The 20,212-nt window shown below is 45.7% G+C and overlaps 1 protein-coding gene across 9 annotated transcripts in view; it reads right to left on the bottom strand.

Moving 5' to 3' along the window:
* prkcz (protein kinase C, zeta) overlaps positions 1 to 20,212 on the bottom strand; it is a 76,503-nt gene that overhangs the window by 14,192 nt on the left and 42,099 nt on the right. For 6 of the 9 annotated variants that reach the window (XM_030356747.1, XM_030356761.1, XM_030356812.1 and 3 more), the window contains 11 exons: positions 19,967 to 20,052; positions 13,447 to 13,578; positions 12,383 to 12,470; positions 11,556 to 11,611; positions 11,026 to 11,226; positions 7,613 to 7,710; positions 6,557 to 6,643; positions 3,817 to 3,952; positions 3,354 to 3,441; positions 2,982 to 3,101; positions 203 to 282 (listed from right to left, as the gene is read on the bottom strand). In XM_030356747.1, the coding sequence (XP_030212607.1) occupies positions 203 to 282; positions 2,982 to 3,101; positions 3,354 to 3,441; positions 3,817 to 3,952; positions 6,557 to 6,643; positions 7,613 to 7,710; positions 11,026 to 11,226; positions 11,556 to 11,611; positions 12,383 to 12,470; positions 13,447 to 13,578; positions 19,967 to 20,052 (1,172 nt within the window). The remainder of the gene's footprint in view (positions 1 to 202; positions 283 to 2,981; positions 3,102 to 3,353; positions 3,442 to 3,816; positions 3,953 to 6,556; positions 6,644 to 7,612; positions 7,711 to 11,025; positions 11,227 to 11,555; positions 11,612 to 12,382; positions 12,471 to 13,446; positions 13,579 to 19,966; positions 20,053 to 20,212) is intronic. The other 3 variants (XM_030356753.1, XM_030356794.1, XM_030356777.1) reach the window with 1 other exon arrangement.

Here is a 20,212-nt window from a genome sequence, read left to right as displayed (position 1 = left end):
TTTAAAGGGGAAGAGAGAAGAGCTAGAGAGGGAGATAGAGAGAGGCAGGTACAGATAGAGAGATATAGAGAGGTATACAGAGATATACATATATATAGAGAGGTATACAGAGATATACTGCGATATAGAGAGGTAAAGAGGGCTACAGAGAGATACACAGCGGTATGGAGAGGTATAGAAACAGAGCAGGGACTGTGCTCACCTTGTTGAGGAATCCTTTGAGGACGCTGGCCGCCTTCACCGACAGAGACCTGGGGATCCTGATTGGCTTCTCTAGGATCACTGGAGGGGTGGAGGGAGGGAGAGAGAGAGAGTTAAATATATATTTGTGCTTTGGCAACATAAATATACGTTTTTGATGCCAATAAAGGCCCTTGAATCTTAAATATATCTATATATGTACACGGAGAGAGAGAATATAAATAGAGAAACCGACAGAAGGAAGGAGAGACAGTACCACCATCATTAAATGGAGGACATTTCTCTGAAATGAGGAGACTCAGGACCATGTGTTTGTTGGTCGGGGACCACACCCCCTGTTGGGTTAACCCTTCTATGTACACTTTTTGTCTTTTACAAACACACACACACACACACACACACACCTTTCCATTATACTTTATGTAGAAGATCTACCATAATCAAGATTACTCATAAAAAATCCTTTAAAAAAAATAATCCCGGCATTAAGGCTCACCGTACAATTTTATCGAAATATCACGATCAAAAGCCCCACCTCAATCTACCTCACCTCACACTGATAATATACCTATATAATATACTTCTATATGGTGCAGCTTTGGGGAGGACCGGCAGCTCCGGGGGGGGGGGGGGGTGACTCTGACAGCTGTGCCCACACAGGGTGGCACTAAGCCAGGCATCACGCTCCCATTGAGCCCCCAGGGGACCAGGGAGAGCTGTCTGTGGTGGTGGTGGTGGTGGTGGTGGTGGTGGTGGTGGTGGGTGTAGGTTGGCATACCTCTGGCCTGACACCGTAAAGGAACGGAGGGGATTTGGAGCATGGGGGTCGGTTGAGATAATGCCACCGTGCCATCTGCACTGTCTACCTCCCAGCAGATACACACACACACGCTCACACTCACACTACACACACACACATGCACACACACACACACACGTAGACACGCTCTCACACATAGACCTTATGGTGGGAGCTTGGAATATCGTTTTTTTTATCTAATATATAATGTTGTATTCTCTAGATGTTTTTGTGGAGAGACATACAAACACACACACACACACACACACACCAACACATATACACACAGGCTTGTGCTAGACTCGGCTCTGTCTGTCTGCCTGTCTGTCTGTCTGGACCGGGGTCCACCGGGTAAACATATTGGGGGGCGGGGCCTAACTCCTGGAGAGGGACAGTCTGGCATTGAGGGTGAGAGAGAGAGAGAGAGAGAGAGAGAGAGAGAGAGAGAGAGAGAGAGAGAGAGAGAGAGAGAGAGAGAGAGAGAGAGAGAGAGAGAGAGAGAGAGAGAGAGAGAGAGAGAGAGAGAGAGAGAGAGAGAGGGAGGGAGAGAGAGAGGAGAGCGATATAGAGAGAGAGAGAGAGAGAGAGGGGGGGAGAGAGAGAGGGGGGGGGGGATAGAGAGAAGAGAGAGATAGAGAAAAGAGAGAGAGAGAGAGAGGGGGGGGGAGAGATGAGAGGGGGGGTAGAGAGAGAGGGAGAGAGAGAGAGAGAGAGAGAGAGAGAGAGAGAGAGATGGGAGGAGGGAGGGAGGGAGGGAGAGAGGGAGAGAAGAGAGGGGGGGGGGGAGGGGGGGGGGGGGGGGGGAGGGGGGGGGGGGGGGGGGGGGGGGGGGGGGGGGGGGGGGGGGGGCGGGGGGGTGGGGGGGGGGGGGGGGGGGGGGGGGGGGGGGGGGGGGGGGGGGGGGGGGGGAGGGGGGGGGAGGGGGGGGGGGGGGGGGGGGGGGGGGGGGGGGGGGGGGGGGGGGGGGGGGGGGGGGGGGGGGGGGGGGGTGGGGGGGGGGTGGAGGAGGGTGGGGGAGGGTGGGGGAGGGGGAGGGGGGGGGGGGGGGGGGGGGGGGGGAGAGGGGGGGGGAGGGGGGGTTGGGGGGGGGGGGGTGAGGGGTGTGGGGAGAAGGGGGGGGGGGGGGGGGGTTTGGTGGGGGGGGGGGGGGGGGGGTGGTTTTGGGGGGGGGGGGGTGGGGGGGGGGGGGGGGGGGGGGAGAGAGAGAGAGAGAGAGAGAGAGAGAGAGAGGGGGGGGGGAGAGAGAGAGAGAGAGAGAGAGAGGTAGCAGATGCTATGGTGCCATGGCAGGCATGCGGCAAACATGCACCAGACGCAATGCCTAGCGGGAGGCTAGTAGTATGGTGGAATGTGTGTGTATGGGAATATGTTTGTGTGTTAATGTATAAGTGTGTATGTGTAGATGGGAGAGGGATGGCAGGCTAAAGGGGCGAGCTATATAAATATAGATATTATATATACAGTAAATATAAGGGGAGCATATGGCTGAATGTAAACCTTGTTCCAGCCAGGGTTAGCACTACGATCTCACAATGTAGTCTCGCAATCAACAATGAAATACATTATGTACGTAAACATCATTATCTTTTCATATTCATGGGTGATTGTATGTATGCATGTATTATATATGATGTACATGCTGTATGTGCCGACTACGTGTTCATGTGCGGACGGTATGGTTGACAAAACACAAGTCCAGACGTCTCCGAGACGAGGGAAGGGAACTAATTAACAGGCTTAATGCATCAATAATGAATTAATACATTCAATGAATTGAAACGACTGACTTAAGCATAGACCAGAAGTATTTACTCTTGTATTTATCTATCTTTCATCGCTCTCCCTCTCTCTTCCTCTCTTTCTCCCCCACCTGAAAAATTGTGAACACTGTAATACAATAGGATAAAAAAGGTGGTACTCAGTTAAGATCTCTCGATCTTTCTCTCTCTCTCTCTCTCTCTCTCTCCCTCGCCCGTCTCACCTTGGAAGAGGTACTCCTCTGTGTTCATGTCAGGGTTGTCTGTGATGATGTCGAAGGGCGACCTGCCCGCCATCATCTCAAACATCAGCACTCCCAGTGCCCACCAGTCAACGCTGAAGCCTGCACACACACACACAGGAAAACACACACACACACAGTTTGTTGTTTGCACTATTTCAGATATTAATGTACTTCCACTTTAATACTTTAATAATATGAATAGTGTAGGTACAACAACGCAAACACACAGAAGCCCATTATGGTGTGAGTTTACTTTACTTTTTGGACACATGATCTAAAGGTCTAACGTGTGTTGTGTTGTTGCACTGTTGCGCGTTCGGACGCTGTGCAGTGTCGGACTCCACCCCTCACCGTAGTCCTCCCCACGCAGGATCTCTGGAGCGATGTAGTTTGGTGTCCCGCAGAAAGTACTGGTGGTGTCCCCCGGTCTGATGCCCTCCTTGGGGTCCCAGCCATCGGAGGAGAAGGAGGGGAGGGAGGTGAGGGAGGAGAAGGAGGAGAGAGAGGAGAAGAAGGAGGAGAGGGAGGAGAAGGAGAACACACAAGAACAAGCAATTCGTAATTTCAATTTCAATACAGGTATTCAAATCTGTTCTTCTACTTTCAGTCCGTTTGGACGACCTAAACCTTCTGTACTCAGAAAATATTTAAAAAGGTCCATTCTCAAAAGAACAACATCCATCCCCCAATCAATCAACCCTGGACTTTTTGTATTTTTTCAAAATGTATTTGGGTCTTTGGAGAGAAAAGACAAATAATAATTAATTTTTCCAAGGTTCCTTTCAGCACTGTGCTCCGTCCTGGCCAGGCGTACCTTGCACATGCCGTAGTCGGTGAGCTTGATGTGTCCTTCGTGGTCCAGCAGCACATTGTCCAGCTTCAGATCGCGGTAGATGATCGCTTTCTCATGCAGGAAGTTCAGCGCGATGCAGATCTCTGCAGCGTAGAATCTGAAATGATAGAAGAGATCCCTGATCAACTAACAAACTAATCTAAAGGGACAAAGGGCGCAAATATCAAATGTGGTCCTTTTGTGTTCTTACTAGACTCCAGGTTCAAAGATTAAAAAGAAAATCGTTATCGTTGATCTCATAGAAAATTGTCTATTAAACCACCATAAAGACATACGGCCCTGAACACATACAATTGCAGAAACAGTTTCATGAATAAATACAAGCATGGTTGCAAGGCTGTATTTATAACGTAGTGACAGTATATTTGGCCTTGTTTAGAGCCTCAAACTGCGAGATGCTCAAACACTCTCTGAATCACTACAGAGAGAGAGGTACTCATATTGTCTATTTCTTTAAGCTATATACAGCTAAACCAACCAAACTAGAAATTTGAATATCTCAATCTGTTCTATTCTACTCTATTCTATTTTGTTTTTATCCCATTCCATTTATCCTAATCTGTCCTATTCCATCCTATTTATTTTATATTGTACTGCATTCAATACCACACTGTCTGTTCGACTCTATTCCATTCTGTCAGTTCTATTCTGTACTTTACTGTCCCAGTCTACCCAGTCTATTCTATAGCAGTGTAGTATCGAATTGTGCGTGGCGGCGTCTGTGATGTGGTCAGCAGCATAGATCTCCCACGGCCAATCCACCCCGTTTCCCTCCATGTCCCAGAGACGGGAGCCATGTTGGCTCCGCTCCATCATTGGTTCCCCAGCTGGCGTGCGTCCGTGCCGGCTCCAGCCAGCCCCCGGTTACTGGTACAGCTCCCCTAATGCCTGCTGACCGCCGTCCCCAGTGGAGACCTGGGGAGTACATAGAGCCGAGTGCTTCCCAGGCACTGCTTTTTACGACAGCGCTCATGAATATGTAGGACGGCTCCGGGTGATGATGGCGCTGCTTTGCATGCGCCCCGCGCCCGTCGGATCGCAGGGGCCCCGACGTGTCGGGGGCCCCACCGGTGCCAGGCTTGATTTCGCTGCCTTTGATCCGGCATTCATCCACCAGCGCTGCGCACGGCGTGCGTGCCACGCGAAGTAGACAGGCCCCGATGAATTATGGAAGCTCGTTATCTGTTTTATTCCTTTTCGTTTTTTTCCTCCATGGCGGTGGTTCGTGACGGCGGTGTGTTGAGTGCGGTGGCACGGGTGAACGAGGCGCTGGGAAGGGACGTGTTGCTTGAACACCCCGGGTTCAAGGGCGCAGCGAGAGAGAGCGCCTTCGGTGGTGAAATGTAAACGCTGTACAGACACCCCCCCCCCCCCCCCCCCTAGTCATCTGTCAGCCAGGCAGAACATCTGCAGACAATAGAGACACGACTCCAGACTAAGCTGAAGGACACCTCCTCCACGCGCGGGAGGGAGACAGAATCCCGCGCGTGGGATTCTGTCTCCTACCTACGTAGGAGGAGAAACGGCAAGGAGGGGAACAGCACCAAAATGTATTTCATCCCGAGCCATTATGGCGCACGCCCAGTGAGTCAATGGCCCACACAGAAAACACACACACACACTCACTCTTCCTCTTCTCCTGTTGTTGTTCCTTTTTGATTAGCCTACGCTGTTTTTAGTCATGGCAGCTCCGGTTGAAGCACACAGCGGCCATGTCAACTTAACCTCCCAAATCCAACCAAGCACCGGTCGGCCTCCTCCACACAGAGAGATCCCACGTTTTCATTTTCTACTTCATTGTTCAGCAGAGGAACGGATAGGATGTGAACAAGTGGCGGAGGAGGTTGGAGGGGTGAATGGGGGGGTGGTAGAGTTGGGGCAGACGGTTGCTAGGACAACCACATCTGAGGTCTGGACAGCGGGACATCCAGAGAGAAATGTTCTGGTGTCTCTGTGTCTGCTGCGCTTTTCTCGAAGGCCATCGTTCTTAGATGTGAGGGCGTGAGGGTTAGATAAGGATTGAGAAAACGTAACAATAGTGGTGTCCAGTAAAGCAGTATAAATGCTTTTTTACAGTGCCTAAGTAGTTATTTGGAGTATCTGTGCTTTACTTCAGTTTGCCGTTTTTCTTTTGCTTTCACTTTCATCATTTATTATTTTCTCCAATTGACATGGACTGACGGTGACTGATCGTGAAATAATTGTCTTATCATGCTAATGGGATATCCACACAGACTTCTGTACTTTTAAGCATGTTTTGTATGCGTGGTGAAACCGCTGAGGCACATCCGCACAAATAAGAGTTTGCTGGAAAATCCCAACTGCATTATACTACATTAGCTAAAGCGCAGGCCGCACTACCAACTCATCCTCCTCCTCCACCAGTGGTGAATACAATATATCTATAGTGGATGACTACAGAGACAAGTACCTGTGATCATATCTACGGCTAATGTCCACCTGTGAACTTTTTAACTTTTTCTTACTAAGTTTTGATACTCAAGTAAATTTGAATTCAAAGTAAATTTAATAGTTGTATGTAACATCACTTTTACTCAAGCGATTTGCATACTTAAATTTGTAATACTACCGTAAATGTCACTTTCTTAGATCTACAATTTTAGGCAGTCATTTCAGGGAGTAATTAAAGAGCGCTTCAAGTGACTTTTCGGAGCTCTCGTCGATGTTTGAATGATTTTACCGAGCGTGTTCCTCTGGAAGTTTCCGTTGCCGCTGCATGTGAAACATCAGATCTCCTCCGTTCACGTACTCGATGACGAGAAACAACCTACAAAAAACACAAACACACAATATAATACAAAACAATTCACAATGAGTCAATCCTCGACTTCTTTGTGTGGGAACTCCAATCCCTGAGTAGGCTGCCTAGCCCCAACCTGCTCATTAACGCATCTGGACGAGTGGTTGAGCAGTCCGTCAACTGGAAAAGCGGCACATGGCCATACATTTGAAAGACGACAGAATTCGTAATGAAGTAATTTTATAAATAAATAGCATTATTTGTGCTAAAACATTACAACATTTATTGTTTTTCTTTATATTTTTATTATTATTTATGTTTTAACAAACGACTAGGTGAATCTTTACTGACCTCGGCCTGAATGCTGCATAGTGTTATGCTCAGCATATCTCATGCATGCGCTCTATTTAATTATCCACTTTTGTGAGATGGGGGGCTCAAAGTGCTGCAGAAGGCCTACCCAACAACCCTACTCTTACCCTAACCCTCAACAAAACATCACATTATTACATAAGAGCACTTTAATAGTAAATACTATATTCGGTATGGCAGAAGGATGCGCTTTCAATAAACTAGTAGCAAACATCCACTGCATGTGCTTCTTGAAAAGCAATGCAACACACTGACAGTATCAGGAATTACACATTTTAGAGAGGGTTGTTGTCGGGGGTCGGGTGGCATATTTTATGTTATGGCAGATATTTGCCATGGCTTATCACTAGTCTGTGTTGGAGGGGGAGGGGGGGGGCAGAGACAAAGCTATCTACAGAATTGTATGGGTACACACTACACAACAGCAAAAGGCACATACTTTGAGAATCCGTCTCAATGCATTGGTTTGATAACATTGACAGACAGTTGTTTCAAAGAATGTCTCCATTAACCGTTGTGCTTCTGGTTTTGCTGGATCAATGGATCTAGTTCTGAGTACTGCTGTTGAATGGCAGGCACCAGGGCTCTCTGTTTGGTCCGCTGCATTTTCTGTCCGCCACTTACCGGCTCTCGGTCTGGAAGCAGGAGTGGAGGCCGACTAGGAAGGGGTTGGTAGACGCCTGCTCAAACACGTGCTTCTCTGTCTGCACCCAGTCAATATCCTGGTGGATGAGAAAGAGAGAGAGAGAGAGAGAGAGAGAGAGAGAGAGAGAGAGAGAGAGAGAGAGAGAGAGAGAGAGAGAGAGAGAAGAGAGAGAGAGAGAGAGGGGGACCCAGACAGACACACTGAGAAACGACCTAAACAATCGATATGTCTGATCAATACAGCACTACAGCGGCCCTTGAGACACGGGTAGACAAACACACAAGGAGACGGACCCTGCCACGCACGATGGCAGGGTCTGTTCAGAGCCAGGCGCCAAGTCTGCACAACTTTAAAATATGTATTGACAGGCATTTGTATATATATATATATATATATATATATATATATATATATATATATACTATATATCATGTCCAGAAACTTGGTTCCTTGATGGTAAAAACAAATGTGCTAGCCAATTTCGCAGTCCACTACTGAAGCTAGCTACAGAGCTACTGCGGCTATCAACGGCTTCTGGTACTAGGAATAGCTTCTGGAGAACGCTTGAAAGCTCCTGAAACAAGCTACACAGCTCCTGGTGCTAGCAATGACTTGTGGTATTATTAAAGGTACCTTGAGCTCATGAAACTAGCTGCATATCTTTTTGGGGGACTGCAGTGACTCTTGAGGATAATGACACAAATAAGGAAGCCCTCTCTCACTAGCTGAGTGCAGTGCTCCTCTGAAACACTGTTGTAGGGGGAGCTTTGGCTTGTGTTAAAAAGGGTTAGTTTGTGCTTTTAATCTCGTAAACACTGTTGCCACCAAAGCTACGAGGCAGGGTTTAGCCTCAGGCAGTAAGATCCCCCCCCGATTTGAGACACTCAGTATTTTGACGGTCTGTAAATGTTTAATGCTAATTATGAATATTATGTATCTTAGCTTCCCTCCTTGCTACGTCTCGGGATTATTATTTTTGTGTAAATTCAGACCTCCTGTGGTCTACTTGATGGGTACAACGGTCAGTGTTTGGACACTTTCTAATTCTTTCCTATGTAGTAACTTGGATAATTGCCGCATTCTTTTGACTGAAGAAGAATGTTTTCGCCGGTTTCTATGGAGCCTCCCACTGGGTACGTTTGATGCAAGGCTTCAGCCTACAAAGTCAATAAATAATTCACCTTATATGCACAAATAATACCATGAATTAATTAATCCAATGTCCAATGACAACGTTGCTTTAACTAAAGTTTTAGCTCTACAGCCGTCCTCCATAACCTGTCGTTATTGTGGCCCTGTATGCAAATGTGAAATATTTTCGCAGGCAGTTTATTTTTTTCAATACACAGCAAATGAAGGGCCATTATTAAGAATTAAAGGTGGATTAAAACAGTTGGACAAATCGACAATAACAGTCACACGGTTTTCAAACGTTATAACAGCATCAAACGTATACTTATTGTGCTGTGTTAATCTCACTAAAGAATGAAACAAGAAAACAAGTAAGTTAAACTAGTTAATTTATTTGTCTATGTCTATCTTTTATCTTTGTAATTGTTTTTTTCAGTTTTGTAGCACACATCTATGAACCACAACAAAGAGTGCTAATGATGTTCCCGGATCTCTAGTCCATATGAGGTCAATAAGGATGTTGGGAAGTGCTTCACGTTAAGTAAACACAAAGTTAACACAAACTACTGTATTGGGTGTCCAAGGGCGATGCCCTACGCACATTCATACTTCATTTGCGCCACTATATTTGTGTGATGACACCCAGTTGCTGATTGGGCAATTAAATGTAATAAGTTACCGAAGAAATTAATGTAAAAATTGTTACAGAACATATTACAATTTTCTGCCAGTAAAAAAAGATATGGGCAGTTTTTGTGGAATTTATCATTTATTTTTGGCATGATTTCTAAACTCTGCGGCCTGGCGGCCAATGGCTCATAGCCACTGGTTGAGAACCTATGCTCTAGAGGTTTTTAACCCCACACTCGATTATTTTATTGCAGACCTGAAATGTGTTTTTGAGTAATAATCTATTTGAGTAATAACATTTTGAAATACTATGGTTGTATGTTTATTCTATGCCTTATATGCTTGGACCAATCCCATGTTAGTATAGAGTAGGGGATTGAAGGCTGATATATAATCATTTCTGAAATTTCAGTCGGTTTAGATTTACAGCGGTGTATTTCTTAATGGTTTATCAGTTGAACTGTAGCCCCATCTAGTGGATAGAAACAGGATGAAAGGAAAAACTCTCGGATGAAATCCCCTTACTCACAACCTTGCCCCTAATCAGATTTATTGATGTGCTCTGGTTGTGAAAGTAGTTGTTAAACCGTGTTCAAGGTTTTTTGTTAGATAGAAAAGCCTTCACTAAACAAGTAGCTGAAATACATATTTGCTGAATGGCTGAAATACACATTTGTCTTCATCCAATTCGTTGAAGGACATTATAATTACTTTTTGAATTGGCATCGCTAATCATGTGATTTTCCTTTCCTCTGCCAGTCCACACACTTACACTAAACTTCAGGACGATAGAAAATGATAATAATGATGTTTGGTCTAGTGGTGACCAACACACATACCTCGGCCCTAGCAACACCAACCCTGAACCTTAATAAACAGGAAACTACAGCAAAGTACGAGAGAGAGATGCTCCCGCCTAGCTTGCGTTGTGAACGTGACAGAGATTGAAATGGCTTTTCTTATTCAGCTGAAAAAACCAAACGTGTTTGATAGCAGGAACACAAGCTTTATGATTCATTGCATTGAAGAGATCATGGCATCCTATTAATATTCCGATTGGTGGGTGAATCCATTAATGAGCTCCACATGGAGGGGTTCCCGCGTTCCACTTGTAAAGATGACTCAATTAATTTCAGTTGAAGTGTTTTGTGTAAAAAACTGATCTCTTCTCCTCTCTCCCCTCCCCTTCCTGAGTCCTCCTCTCCTCCATCATTCCTTCCTTCCTTCCTTCCGAAGCTTCTTTTCTCTACCTCGAAATGAGCTCATGCTGCTCCTTTTCTCCTCAAGTCATGTCACTCCTTGGCTAACCTTCTCACTGCTTCTTACTTTGTGTCGTCATTCTTTCATTCTTTCTTTCTTTATTTATTTCGTGCTAGAAGTCACCAGACTCTATTGGATGAATATGTTGGAAAAATAAAAACTCACTTCAAATAATTACATTGGGCTGAAAAAGTCCTTGGTGCATCGCGGGATTTAGTGCACCATACACCAGATTTGAACACTACAGAAATTAATCCAAACCGGTACCAAAATGATTTCCCCTTCCCACTTCCTGTGCTCGTGGTCTTGTGTGTAGCCGTGAGCGCGGTCTCGTGTGCGGTCTCGTGTGGGCTCTCGTGGGATGTCTCACCTCGTCGTCGTGCACCAGCTCCTTCTTCACCACCTTCATGGCGTACACCTGGTCGCTCTTCTTCAGGCGCACCAGGAGCACCTTGGCGTAGCTGCCCCGCCCGATCACCCGCACCAGGTCGAAGTGGGCCAGGCCCAGCGCCTGCTCCTGCTGGTGGCTGAGGGTGATGCCCCCCATCCCCTCCACCACCGCCTTCATGTCCTGGGGAGGGAATGGGGAAAGGGGGGGTATTCAATCTCGATTGTAAAGAACGAATCAACCCGATTCGGCCATAGAAAGATAAAACGAAGGAATCATATCTTGGCTTCTGTTGCGATTTAAGTGTGTTTTCACACACTGTGGAAGGCCTACACAACCGGGTCATGGGAAAGGATTTGTATCAGTACAATTCTTGTTAGATGTTTTTATGAATAAGATGAATAGCATTATTTCTCTTCAAATGTTACTGGATTTCTAATCCAACCCATTTAAAAAACAAAATAAAACGTAGTTCCCAAATTACAAACATGATAAACCAGAATATTCCTTACCTCTGTGTCTGCATTCTCTGTTTTATCCACTGTGCGATTGTGCGGTATAAGCGATACTGTTAACACAAAGCATGAATAAAAAACAAAATGTGCTTAAATTTCATGTCCTTCAAGTCAATCGGCATTTCAAGAACACAAAACAAAAATCGGTGCAGGTCGATCTACAGCCAAATGAACCCCTAACCAGATACGTTGAACAGTCACATTTCTTTGTAGCTTTAAGACTGTTTTATTTAATTCTCATTTTGGCCAGCAGAGGGGAGTCTAATGCATATTCTCCGTTTAGGGTACTGGCACCGACCTACACCACAGGAAATCGCTTGACATTCAATTCAGCGTTTTTATTTGGGGGAGGCAGGGGTGTAACTTGGTGTTCATTTTATATTTCAAGATGGAATAGAATAAAGGGTGTTTATAAATGAATAATAGCTGGAGGATAAATCCATTGCACTACAAGACAAGGCATCAGTTCAGTTAACTGTCATAATCTCTATGTCTCTATTTTGTACTATTGCTTCTAAGACAAAACAGCTCTAACTTTCTTCAGTAACTCCATATTGTTTTATATTACCAAAATGAGTCAACTTTCTTAAAGATCACTAAAACTAAAACAAAATAAAACCAAACCAAAGTAATCAAAAATAGACCAAACCAAACCAAACCAAATGCAACTAAATTGAAGAAAACCGAACCAAACTAAACTATAGTAGGCTGAACCAAACCAAACCAAACTAAACTAAACTAAACGTTGTCTTTGCCAAAGCAAAGACAACGCATTAGTTCATAAATACATAAAACCCAGCCTTCGCCCAGCCCCCAGCCCTCACCCTTGTTGTCGTCAGAGTCATCGGGTGCGGGGTCCACCTCCTGGATCTGCTGGTCTGTGGGGGGCTCCTGGGATGGCATGACTGGATCCTGGAGGGGGGAGAGGGGCCCCCGAGGGAACAGGGACCCCAGCAGGGCTCCGGTGAGACGACAGAGAGCATAGTAGCAAGTCATCCTCTAGGCCACGGGGCCTGGGGGAGAGAGAAGAGGCTCCTCTCTCTCTCTTTAGCTCACATGTGTAAATGAAGTCACCGGGGGAATACAGCTGAATCGCGCATGTGTCCGTGTGGGAATGAGTGTCTTTCTGTGTGTGTGTGTGTGTGTGTGTGTGTGTGTGTGTGTGTGTGTGTGTGTATGTGTGTGTGTGTGTGTGTGTGTGTCCGTTTGTGTCGTTCTGTGAATGAGTGTCTTTCTGTGTGTGTGTATGTCTGTGTGTCTGTGTTTGAATGAGTGTCTTCCTCTGTGTGTGTGTGTGTGTGTGTGTGTTTTTTTTTTTCTGTGTTTGAATGAGTGTCCTTTAGTGTGTGCCTGTGTGAGTGTGTGTGTCTGAGTGTCATTCTGTGTGTGTGTGTGTGTGTGTGTGTGTGTGTGTGTGTGTGTGTGTGTGTGTGTGTGTGTGTGTGTGTGTGTGTGTGATCTTCATTGTGTGCGGGGGTTCGACTCGGCCAACAGTGTCTTGGTTTGAGTAGAGAGTGATTAAAACTTGGAAAGGTTCCTCTGGAAGACATCCCAAAGGTGTCTAGATAGCCGTGAGAGGGGTTGATCACTGTATTGTCAACTGTATTTATCAGTAAGGCCTCCAGGATAGGCCAGCTTGCTCAGGGTTGGCCAATCAACGGACCAAAGAAGGAGGGTCGACCTAATCTAAACTGACTGGGTCTGGTCTCTTGTATGTTATGTCATCGTCATAGCGATGGAAGGGTAATGTTTTCCAAATTTCCCATAAAAAAAATAAATGCAACCAACCAGTGAAATCCATAGTTAACCATTTTGAGACTGTCTAAAACTGAATTTTTACCCAGACACCTGCTTCACCAGAGCTGGTGCTGTAGTCACGGCCACTCACCATAAGCTTTTGGCAGGTCTGAGGGATGAGTTTGTGACAGCGCTTATGGACCAGCAGTTTGCAGTTGATACACTTGTATCCCTGCCTCCCAAGCCCCCATATCCTTTCACTGCAGTGGCCACAGTACGCCTTCTGGAGGGGAGGGACACAGCACAGAGAACGACAGGGAGGTTCAATGTCAGTATCAAACAGCAGACACCTGCTCTTGGCAGACAATATTGCAGCAGCGTTGTTATTGATGAGTCACTGTGAGTAGTCAAGCAAGAAAAATTGTTGGTTTGAATTAGTGCTGCACGATTAATCCAATCGCAATAGCAATATTGTCCACAATAATCGCTATATGACTTTTTCACCAAATCGTGCAGCACTAGTTTGAATCTACGGTTGGAAATAGCATCGTCCAGACGTGAAAAGGTCTGCTACTCATAAAGAACAGACCACTGAAACGAATGCTGTAGATGACCAATCAGACTTGAGTGTTCAACAAATCCATGTAATAACAGCTAGATAGGGGGGCAGGAAGGAGTAGAGGTTAGGGGGTAACATACATAAGTGGCAAGGTTCATGTTCTAACTAACCCTTGAGCAAGAAGACCCCTACCTGCTGAATGCATCTAAAGTCATCACGGTATACACTAAGTATAATAAAGAGATAAGTATATAGGAAAGAAGTCGATAGCTTTGATATACTGAGGAAAAAGTAATAAATTGCTTTGATGTGACTAATTGGCTAATAGACCGATCCAATTAATACATACATTTGGGTTTTTTGGGCTTTGCATCTTTGCTGAACGTAATGACCTGGAAGGCCTGATGCTTTTGTTCTGGAAAGGGATGACATTGAACAGCGTTGGATTCGACTCAGCCTTGGGAATCACCCCGCTAAAATTAGGTAATGTGCTGTTATCTAAACGTCTTGGTGACTCTTTGTCATCATCTATGGAAGAAAAACAGAAGTGACTTCACAATGTAATCACAAAGAAAACAACAGGATCAGCTGACCGTGGAATAAATTAAAATATTACGCTAAATCCTTCCATCAATAATGTATAATCTTTGGTTCACAAATAAACAGAACATGAAGCAGAATTATCAATAAAAAAATAGCACCAATTAATTTGCTTTAGTTCCCCCCAAAACACAGTTAAGCCTCTAGAGGGCAGCAAAGACCCCAAAAAAACCGTCAAGTGCGCGGTTACTATTTCTGTTTGCTGTTGTCCCAGTTTGAGTGAGCGGGGTACTCCACGGCCGCAGTGTATTATACTTCAGCCTTTCTCCTGCCCTTTGAAAAAACCTTGACCTCCTTCATAGTTTGGCTACGAGGAGCTATAGTTCCTTCTCGGGAACGCCTCCTTTTCCTTTGTCCTGGGGAGAGAGACGGTGGGGGGGGGGTTCCCTTCCCCTCATTCCCATGGGGGGGGGGGGGGGGGGGGGGGGGGGGGGGGGGGGGGGTGAACTTGACTCTGCGTTGCATAAGTCAGAGTTTCCGACTAACTGTCCTCAAACGTAACCAACGACCCCCCCGTCCCCCGTCCCCCGTCCCCCGCCGTGCCTTCCCTCTCGAAGCACGGGTGAACAAAGGGCCGCCGTCCGAAACTCTGTTGCCATGGCGATGCTCTATAGGAGAGATCAAAGCACTCTTAAGTTTCCCCCCCCCCCTCCTCCAATCAAAAGGAAGGAAGGAAGGCAGCGACAGAAGAAATCAGGAATAAGTGAAAGTATTTTGTCTGCACAACACATCGCCTGGCTGGTGGAGAGTCAGTGGTTGAGATATAAGTTGTTTACTCTTATTACAAGAATACATGGCGTCATGACACATGCTGTTCAAGGTCTCTGTTAGCTGACTGTTAGCTCTCTGTGGACGCTCTGTTAGCTGACTACTAGCTCTCTGATAGCTCTCTGTTAGCGCTATGCTAGCTGAATGTTAGCTCTCGGATAGCTCATTGTTAGCTGACTGTTAGCTCTCTGTTGACTCTCTGTTAGCTGACTGTTAGCTCTCTGCTAGCTCTCCTTTAGCTTACTGTTAGCTCTCTGTGGCATCTCTGTTAGCGCTATGTTAGCTGACGATTAGCTCTCCCACCTACTCTCTGTTAGCTGACTGTTAGCTCACTGTAGCTGACTGTTAGCACTATGTTAGCTGACTGTTAGCGCCTGGTTAGCTGACTGATAGTTATCTGCTATTAAACTTGTTTAGATAAGATACAATCCATTATCAAGTTAACCAAGACAGACCAAACACACACACACACACACCCACTAACAAGATATTCCAATTGATGTTATACAAAATAATGATACGAACAGAACACCATTGTCCAGGGCAACATCCACTGCTATCAGTGGCACTATCTTGTTCTTGGGTCTGGGTACTTAAACCAGGAGTGTCTTTGTCTCGCTGCCCTTTTACTTCAAGCCCTTATTGTCCTCCTTAAAGGTTCACCATCATCTTGGTCTCTCTCTCAGAGCAGCTGATGCTTATACGACGAGAGATAAAAACCTCCTCACCTTCAGTGGACACTACACTCAGGACATCACACCAGGGGGCGTGCGGATTAAACACCTCCGTCACTCAGTATTTTATATTTTATTTATTTTCTAAAGGGTGCCTTTGAGTGCCGTGCCAGACCGAAGTCAGACACAAACACAGCCTGTGATTCTCACAGGCTCAGGGGGCAGTTTGTACCAGCTAGTGGCTGGCTTTCCTCTGAACTCTCTCACCCTTGGTTGCTTCAATGCAAGGCTCTGTGAAGCAAGGTTTGAAGTTTTAAAAGCATGAAACAAAGGTTGTGATTGAGGGTTTCTGGTCAGTTGATATCTTCGCGCTAGGTGATGTCATGTGGCTCATTTTTGGAATTCAATTTTGGAAAGGGCTATTGCTAGATGTGTTACCCTGGATGGGAGCAGTTAAGGTATTGAGGTGCTCAGTAAGGGTTTGGATATTGGTTAGTTGGCTTGCTGGAACTAGTATTTCTGTTACTAGCTTTTATATTACTGGCCCTTTCACAGTATCACTTAATGGCTTTAGTAAAATTCAACAACATTGAGCTGTTCTCCATCCAGGAAACAGTTCAATGGGCTGGGCTGGCTCATGGTAGTGTCTGGGTAATGATATGTATTAGTTTACCGGTGTATGCGGTTGGGTCCACGGCCTGCCTGTAGGTCATCCTTGAGCAGGATGTCCCAACCCCTACCTGCTTCATGAAGACATTTATTGTACTCTTGCACCGTGTCAATAGAGAAGCAAGAATAAACTTTGGAAGACTAGGAATTAAGTATAAATATAACTCTTAATAGTTTTTTTTAAAGATACATATATTTGACTGATAAATTGCTTAGAATACATTTTTCAGAGTACAAATTGTATTCTGCCGAGTGCGGCTATAAGGGTTAAAGGTAGAATGGTTTTCCATACCCCCGCTGAAGAATCGCCCACATGAGGCCAGCAGGGGTCCAGGGATGTGAGCGGACCTCACAAGAGAGGGATGGGGGTAGGTGGAGGTGGGGGTGGGGGGGGGGAGTCGTGGTCCTGTACAAAAGCATCTTTCTTCTGCTGCTGCTACAGTGACTCTGAGCCCGGAAGAGCTACGGAATGGAGGGAGGGAGGGAGGGAGGGAGGGAGGGGGGGAGAGGGGGGGGTGGAGTGATGTGGGGAGGAAGGGGGATAGATTAAGAGAGGGTGGGCGAGGGAGGTAGGGTGTGGATGGGGTTATGGGGAAGGGAGGGAGGGGGATTGACTGAGAGTGAGGGAGGGAGGGAATGGAGGGCATCAAAAGAGCAAAGGGAGAGAGATTGAGAGAAGAAGGGGAGATGTATGGAATGGGGTTGAGAGGTAAAGAAAAGAGGAAAGAAAGAAAGAAAGAAAGAAAGAAAGAAAGAAAGAAAGAAAGAAAGAAAGAAAGAAAGAAAGAAAGAAAGAAAGAAAGAAAAAAAGAAAGAAAGAAGGCAAGCCGGACCTACTTCTCTTCTGGCTCATTTATATGCTGATGATGAAATCACAGTACTTCAAGAGTCCAAACACTCCAGCACCACAGATAGAAAGCACCCATACACACAGAAGGTCTTCACTTTTACACTTTCCCTTGACAGAATAAGCAATGCACCTATAGCACCAGTGACTTGACAAAAAAAGTCGTTACATAATCTATATAAAAAAACAACAACCGTTGGCTGAAAAATGTGCATCGTCAACGCTAGGTGAATCAAAGCTGATGTTTACTCGTTTCTAGAACCAGTCAGCTGTTACCTCGTTCAGTAGGTCCTCATGTCTGAGCCGAGTTATTCAATATGTCCAGGGGGATGGCATGATGCCAGCCGAGCTCGGGCTGCACGTTGCGTTAGCCTACCCCTGCCTATCGACGCTACGTCTCGGAGCTAATCGATGACGCATGGGCGTATAATGGAAACGGCGAGCAAAGTCAGCAGATATACACTGAAGCACTCTGCTCAGACACTAGCTGCCCGGGGAAATGGTGGATACATACACATGCAGACCCACACACACACACACGCACACACCTGAGGGACAGATTTACTACGAGAAGCATTGGAAAGAAAACCTGCAGTACTATATTAATACCATTTGTTATTCAGCAGAAGCTTTTGTCCAGACCGATTTATAGGTTGGTGAATTCAGATGCAGGACATTAAGGAACAAGTAGTGGTATAGGTATCTTGCTCATATAGATGGAGACATTGGCTGCAGACATTGGGGATTGAAACAAGTACTTTTTGCCTGGGAGGTGAACAGCCTCATCACTATGATATCCTGCGTCCTGTCCTTCAGCGAAAAGGCAAAGTCCAACTAAATGAGTACTTCATATTGTACTATACTTGAGTGACAAGTGTGTAGGCCTATGCATGTGCAATGTTGTGATGCTAGATTGCATGTAAGCTAATACATTTCAACACTGACTGCTTCTATCTATAATAGGTATAAAAGATGAAGGTGTAACGGTGTGTAAAAGTTTTTCACAATTCCAAAATTATGTCTGTAGACAAAATTCATCCATATAATCAAGGGAAAGTGATAGTCCATAAGCCTAGCCTCAAACAGGCTATAATGAATATAATCAATCATCATAAACCAGACACAAAAACGTATGTTCTACAAATAAATTTGTCAGAGAACGGTTAACAACACAATACAAAAAAAGAACCACCCTTTGTCGGGCAAGGCCACTCCTCCCGCGAGCCTGTGCTTCTTAAGAGCACTGGAGTGCACAACCAGGGGCCGGTGCACTCCCTCTCCAGCGGGAAGAGCTACTTAAAGACTGAAAGTAACCCCATTAGTCTCTGTAGCAGTTTCCACTCTTCCAGTCAGAGCGGGGTGGCAGGCAGTACGTCTATGGCTAGCATGAGACAGATTCTAGCATCACGGCCAGCGTTGGTATTAGCCATACACCAGTGGTGCGTCCACCGTTAGCAAGAGACATACGCTAGCATTACGTCCATCAGTAAAGTATGTCAACCACTAGCCATTATACATACGCTAGTGCCCTATCCAGCGCTAGCAATATACATACGCTGCCTAGGTAGGTCGACTCAGCTAGGGGAGACAAAGGGATATAGTCTGCCAGTGTAATATGGTCATATTTTTATTTTAAATGATTATTTGTCCATGAGATACGACGGGATGATGTTATTTGTCACAAGGTGGGACCGGAAGTGATTACTAAAATATTGGTCTAGATCTAAGCACGTACCAAATTACAAATAGACCTATGCTTGTATGTGTTTGCTAACGTGAGATCGAAAGAAAAAACAACAACACTGACTGGAACAGGCTGTAGCAAACCAGGCAGTAAAACCAGGCTGTAGCAATTCAGGCTGTAAAACCAGGCTGTAGCAATCCAGGCTGTAGCAAACCAGGCTGTATAAGCAGGCTGTAGCAAACCAAGCTGTATAACCAGGCTGCAGCAAACCAGGCTGTATAACCAGGATGTAGCAAACCAGGCTGTATAAGCAGGCTGTAGCAAACCAGGCTGTAGGTCGAAGCGCAAGCATAACTGGGCCACAATTAATTATTCATATTCTTTCAGCACAGCAGGTTAACGGTCACTGAACTGAACTCACAAACACGACTGACATGGAGCATTAGCGTAGTCACTGTAATGTACCATAAGAGCGGAGCCTGAATTCTTTATTCTGCTTCATACTAGTACCTAGCAGCAGATTTACAGGAACAACCCACTATCATATTTAAGGCCAAAGATACTGTATATGTCCATTTTCCACTGAATGATCCACCAAATCGTGTAGAGCACCAGTGCTACTGCTCAGGGTCTTGAGCTCTGAACTGTATGGAAGATGGATGGACGTTTGGATGGGTTTTTAAGTGTTTACCCTAATGTGGCCAGAGCCACAATAGGGTATTTTGTGAAGCAGGCCAGATGCCTTAGGGCCAGCACCAGCTGGAGTTATTTCGAAATTTTCAACCAGAAATTGAAACTGGCCAACTGTGCTGTGAGTGGGTGTTGGCTTTAAGGTATTTTGGGATGCGTTTGTGTGAGTGTGTGTCTCACCCTGTTAAAGCGCTTGGCCTGGAAGAGGTGTCCGTTGACACGGTAGAGCTTCCTCCATCTTCTGGCGCCGCGGCGGTAGATCGACTCTGGAGAGAGAGAGAGAGAGAGAGAGAGAGAGAGAGAGGAGTCAAAGTTAGAGTTCAAGGTCAAAGGGAGATGAAAACCTCAAAAAGACGATTTATGTCCTCAGGTCAAAACAATGTCACATTTACCATATAACATTCAGTTGTCATGTAGTTCATCATT

Source organism: Gadus morhua, chromosome 1 (assembly GCF_902167405.1).
Source record: "Gadus morhua chromosome 1, gadMor3.0, whole genome shotgun sequence".
Lineage (NCBI taxonomy): Eukaryota > Metazoa > Chordata > Actinopteri > Gadiformes > Gadidae > Gadus > Gadus morhua.
Note: the sequence above shows the minus strand (reverse complement) of the source record. Positions and strands in the feature narration are given on the sequence as shown.